Below are 6407 nucleotides of genomic sequence, written 5' to 3'. Positions count from 1 at the left end.
TTTTATTTAGAACTTGGTTATAAATACAACCTTCCCATGTCTATTAGAACACAGTATTGGAAAAACAAATAACGAAAAACTTTTCAAAAAAAGAAAGTAAATGTAGGGTTGGCTAATATCAATCCTTCAAAACAATGCAAACAAGATAGTAGAGATGGCACTTGCATCAACCTACATAATAGTACAGGTAAGAATTAACATATATATATATATATATATATAACTAATCAGTCACAATTTAGTTTAATTTATCCTATTTTTTCTGTTAACATTCTATTATACTGTGTGTCTATTATGTATGGATGATGCAAATGCCATTCCCGCTATTTTGTTCGCATTGTTTTGTTTGTTTTTTGAGCATTTTTGGTGGGATTGGGATTCGAACCCGCGACCCTCAGATTGCGAGTCGAGCGCCCTAACCAGCATTGTTTTTGAAGGATTGATATTAGCCATCCCTACATTTACTTCATTTTTCAAAACTTTTTCTTTATTTATATAAATAACAACGAAATCAGGTTGTCGATTTCTTATGTTAGTTAGGAGGTGCCATGTTTCTCTTGTCATACTTTGTAATTCACTTAATTTGTTACTAAAACAAAGAAGAATTTAAAATTCTGGAGAAGACGAATGAAGTGAAACATCTAATTTACTGAACGTTTTATTATTATCTTTTTTGTACTGTTTTATTAATTTTTTCTCTAGTTTAGTTAAAGTAGCGTTTTATGTTTTTAATATGTCATATTTAAAAAATAATATATGGGTTACGTTTTTTTTTTTTTTGCCAGTTGTCGAAATACATGGCTTTTACTTATATTTCTTAATAGTATAAATATATACTATGTTGTTGTTGGGCTCCGGATTTTTCTACAGTAGGTGTCTGTAACTTGTTAGCGATAAATTCAACGATGAATAAACAGTACACACTTTACTTGTTTTCAAATAATATATTCACACTATAGAGAATATAAGCATATCGTAAACGTTATATCAGTATACGAGGCCTGTGAGAAAAGTATCCAACCTTTGGCCGGGGAATAAAAACTGGCATACCTGGAGCGTTGGAAACCTAATCACCCTCAAAGTAGTTTCCTTGGGACTCCACACACTTCTCCCAGCGGTGCCGCCATTGTTGGAAGCATTCCGAGAAAGCCTCTTTCGAAATGGAGTTTAGCTCGGCTGTCGTTGCAGCCATAATGTCCTCTCTTGTCTGAAATCGCGTTCCTTTCAATGACCACGAGTACGCACCACAGGGTCAAACAATCACCAAAGAGTACTACAGGGATGTCCTCCGTCGCCTACGTGATGCTGTGCGGCGCAAGAGACCGGAGTTGTGGTCAACAGGAAATTGGCGCCTCCATCACGACAATGCTCCCAGCACATTCCTCGCACTTGATTCAGACTTTGTTGGCGAAAAACTCCATTTCGAAAGAGGCTTTCTCGGAATGCTTCCAACAATGGCGGCACCGCTGGGAGAAGTGTGTGGAGTCCCAAGGAGACTACTTTGAGGGTGATTAGGTTTCCAACTCTCCAGGTATGCCAATTTTTATTCCCCGGCCAAAGGTCAGATACTTTTCTCACAGGCCTCGTATGTACTAAATTTCTTGCATTTTATGCATATTCTTTATTTATTGTTATAAAAGTAACTAAAATGTAAAAAATAATTAATGTCTTCATGAGGTATGCATTCAAGAACTTGTATAAATAAGACAATTTGTAAGCATAATGAAATATTTTAATACATACTACATGTTTCAACAGAAAATTGGTCTGTCTGCCTTCTCAATGGTCTGTTGAAACATGTAGTATGTTTTAAAATATTTGATTATGCTTAGAAATCAGTCTCTTGTTTAGACAAGTCACAAAGCATAATGTGCTTTCCTACAAAAATATGTATGTGAGAAGGTCATGTGTTACATAATTAAATACTGTAACTAACGCTATGCCTTCTTCAGGAGATTTCTAGCTTATTACGCAGGCTTAATAGTTAAGCATGATTCAAAGAGTAATAAAACAATAAATAAAAACAGATGTAAATTGTTACAAGTCTTAAGATGTTTAGGATAAATAATTGTAATTTTTTGTTACAATCCGCAGTCATTCTCGAGAGAATAAAAAGGTAATTTCCCTTTATTTTGTATTTTTTTGTGGAGGTTATAAAGTCAGTCAAATGGAAGGAGTTTGTATAGGGTTACGGTAAAGAAAATGACAGACAAATTATAACTTTACTGAAAGAAAAACTGATATTCATTTAGGAGGTTCTAAACGTTATGCAAATGAAATGTGAAAAAAGTGCATCTAATCATAACATAAAAATCATTTTGCACTCAAACTAGGCAGACTCTACTTCATATATTCATAGAGATTTCTTTAGTAAAAGTATTAATTTAAAAAAATCTGACATTAAAAGTTGTAGGATGTAGAGTGTTATGGTTAACTGGTGGTTACAGTGTGGTTGCCGGGTTGGTCAAAATGGCAAAACCTGTACGGAGAGGGTTAAATACTAAATATTAAAAAGTGTTGATTTATTTTACCTTATTTGTTCGGGAGAACCTCCCGACGTAGCATTTGTTATAGCCCACGCTGCCTCTTTTCTGGTTTTGAACTCAGCTTTTCCCAGAATTTCAATTAGAACAGGAAATATATTGGTATCTATAACTGCCTAGAAGAAAATATCAATTAATCAAAAACTAGTAATTAACCAGGTATCATATAAACTTGGAAAGTTCATTCAATAAAACCTTACAATTTATCTTAAAAAGTACAAAAAATAAATTAAAATAATATTCAAAGAGAATAACAACAGTGGAATTCTGATGGCTCTGAAGGCATAGTTTACAAAAAGCATTCCAAGTGCCACAAAGTTTTTAAATTTACTGTAGGACTAATGAACAGCTTACCAGTTGTGAAAATATTAGTTATTTGTAATAAAACTGTTATTAAACACAAGAAAATCCTATGATTTCCAATCCACTAGATAGAATCTAAAAATCGGTGGCTACTATAATGGTAAAAAAACGAAACAAGTTGTCTCAAAAATACAAGCTCACACTGCAGCATCAAATAATTTTATTATGTGGAACTACTACACTACGTATCTTAAAAATCTTTAATTTCTTTGTTAGCCACTGTCATTGTTTTTATTTATTATAAAGCAGCACAAGTAAATGAGCCTGACCTGTATTTGCTGTCTATTTCCTGCTGTTATGTTGGATATCGTCCAGCAAGCTTCTTTTCGAATTGACTCTTTAGACGAAGAGAGTAGGTGAAGTAGACAAGGAAGAGCGTTACAATTCAGCATCACTTGCGTCTGAATATCATCGCCTGTTACTATGTTTCCTACCGCCCTCAGAGCTGCTGATACCACATTCTGGTTACTGTGCCTGAAAGAAAATGAGTCGCACTAGAAACTTCGTCAAAACGACTTTTTCTGAGCTGCCAATAAAACAGCTGAAACATGTAAGAATTTTGAAATGTTTAAGATCATTTGAACTTATTCAGTATCGTGAACAAAACTGATGAATAAATGGATTTGTTTTGAGTTTACTTACTGACAAATTATATTGTATTACAAGTTACAGCTTTTACAATAAGAAAGTTTTGTTTTTAGAACTAGTATGATGTTTCGATCACTTGTGCGATCATTTTCAAAAACCTGTGTACTTGAGAATGATTGTATCAGTAATTGAAGTATCATATCTGTTTTGAAAACAAATCTTACTTACTGTAAAAGCTGTAACTTGTAATATAATAAAACTGTTGTTGACTGAAAATTATCTTATACTAGCCTATAGCCCATCAAAAATGATAGGGCAAGTATTACCACCCCCACCCCATAGTATACCTTATTTATAGAATAATTAATGGTAAAAATCAGTTAGATTAACAACTTCTAATATATAGAAAATACAATGCATTTTTGTAACACTGGGTTTTAACGATGACTATATTATCATGTTGCTTAGCAACAAAAGTATAACCTATTTCTTAGGTTGTCATGCATATTCTACTAAAAATGCACTGAAACTGATCAATATTCAGGCTTAACAATCACTGGATTAGGCTGGCCTATTACTGTGAGACTAGCCTCAGCATGTTCGAGTAGGAATAAGTAGCACTAAATAAACATATATGATGAAAAAGCTTCTCTAACATTTTTCTTTGTTTATAAGGTAGTAGTATGCCACTTTCAAAATACTCCACAGCCTTTTGTGTTATTTTTCACTCTCATATAGTTTTGTGTGTATTTTCAAACCAATACAAACAACTATAACACTGCCCTTACACATAACACAGGCCTGCGATGGTTTTATTTTCTTGTAATTTTTATGTTCTACATTAATTCATTTACATTGAATCCAAAAATATCCATTTTTCTCCATAATGCACAGATTTTTCACAAAGCGTCATAACGCAATACATAAAAGAAAGACCACAACACATAGTTTTGAGACTAAAAGACGTAGACTTCATAAAAAATTCAGGATGAATGAGAATGCATATTCATTTGACATCAATGTTCTTCCCTCTTCTCCAGTTTGTTTGTATTTTTGTTAACAAACATAATAATAAAAAATGTTCATTGTGGTAAAAGAAATAATAATTTGATCTAAGTAAGAGTTTTTTTAAGTCCAGATTTGTAAAAAAATCCTTACGTGATAGAAAAAAAAATATTGCATTTTTGAAGTCTGCGTAGCTGAATTGTGGAAAATCCATTATTAAAACCAAAACAACTTTTGTGAAGTTTAAATTTGCAGATCTGTGTTATTAGAGTTCCATAGAACAAATGATTATTCATTTATTTTAAAAAAAAGTTACATTATATTTTAGTCTAAATTATGTGTATTTGATGATGATTACACCAGTAATCAAATCATCATACAGATTTTTAAAAACTTTTTGTAAAAACCCAATGCAAAGCTGTTATTTTTTCAAATATATTTAGATAACATTCGTAGAATTTGATAATATAACAAGCATCTCAACCACTAACGTGTCTCTTGTATCCCTGTCTGTATGATGAGCCTTGGTATTGGGTAAAACACGTGTAGCTGGCACAGGATATAGAAGATATGGTATGGTTCACACAGTGTTATACATTATTCTTTAGTTTCAATCATAAGGTATGAGAATTTACAAAAAAATAAATCACACTAAAAACAATGACAAAGAAATGGAGGTTATTAAACCTATTAAAAATGCGTAACATGTAAGTTGCTGGAAGTATGCAGAGTTTACTCTAAAAATAAAGGTGGATTCCCGGGCCAACAGTTATTACCCGAAAAATGTTATATTTTGAATGGTATGTATTTCGCTTCAAGTAACTATGTAAATTTTTCAAATTTATACCATTTCAAAGTATTTTAATTTGCGTTTCTCCAATTTGTTTATAATGAATCACTTGTAGGTTAGTTTTTGAAAAATGAGCGAAGGTTGTGAATATTCCCCGTCAAACACTCCACAGAGGCTGTTAGCATTTTTTTCCAGTTATAGTTTCCAAGATGTTTGAATACAGAAGATAGGTATGCAGTAAGTAACGATGTAACATACGTGTGAAACAGAGAGTAAACACATACATGACCTTTCCCACCAAACAGAAGGTAGACACGTACAAGTCTGCTCCCTGGAAACAAAAAGTGGTTCGACGAGGTGACACAACTAGGTCATGGTTAAATTGATAAAGTATTGTCACATATTATTGGAAAAATTTCAATAAAATGTTTGTAATGAGCTATATGATACTACAGACTAAAATATAGTTTAGGTATGTCGCATCACACGGTTGATCGATAAAACAATCAGCATTGTGTGTACACACAGCAACGTGATCACGAGAAGTTATACATAACGTGTTGTCATGAAACACAGATTTGCAACACGATGACACACAAGATCATTTCTAATAAAAGTGATAACACTCTATTGATCTTGTTCCTTCTAAATTTTTCCTTTACAAAAACAGTAGACGTCATTTATTGATGGAACTGTAAAAAAATTACTCGCAAAATGGCATTTGCAGGCACCAGCGTAATGGCACCCATCTAACCAGAAATACTGTTACATGCCATCTTGAAACATTATCTAACAGTTTCAAACTAACTCTGGAAATAAGTCAAATAGAAAGTACAATAACATCATATATGTACATAGGCATACAAGTTTAAGGAATGCTTCTAGAAATACTGTTACATGCCGTCTTGAAACATTATCTAACAGTTTCGAACTAACTCTGGAAATAAGTCAAATAGAAAGTACAATAACATCATATATGTACATAGGCATACAAGTTTAAGGAAAGCTTCTAGAAATACTGTTACATGCCGTCTTGAAACATTATCTAACAGTTTCGAACTAACTCTGGAAATAAGTCAAATAGAAAGTACAATAACATCATATATGTACATAGGCAT

At 32.6% G+C, this 6407-nt stretch overlaps 1 protein-coding gene across 1 annotated transcript in view; it reads right to left on the bottom strand.

Annotated features, from left to right (window-relative positions):
* Positions 1 to 6407, bottom strand: part of LOC106475757 (importin subunit alpha-7-like) — a gene marked incomplete at both ends in the record, with an annotated part of 17336 nt that overhangs the window by 5044 nt on the left and 5885 nt on the right. The window contains 2 exons of the mRNA XM_013936433.2: positions 2532 to 2659; positions 3176 to 3380. Of these exons, the coding sequence (XP_013791887.2) occupies positions 2532 to 2659; positions 3176 to 3380 (333 nt within the window). The remainder of the gene's footprint in view (positions 1 to 2531; positions 2660 to 3175; positions 3381 to 6407) is intronic.

This window comes from Limulus polyphemus, unplaced genomic scaffold (genome assembly GCF_000517525.1).
Source record: "Limulus polyphemus unplaced genomic scaffold, Limulus_polyphemus-2.1.2 Scaffold9112, whole genome shotgun sequence".
Lineage (NCBI taxonomy): Eukaryota > Metazoa > Arthropoda > Merostomata > Xiphosura > Limulidae > Limulus > Limulus polyphemus.
The sequence above is the reverse complement of the archived record's forward strand: the minus strand, read 5'-3'. Positions and strand labels throughout refer to the sequence as shown.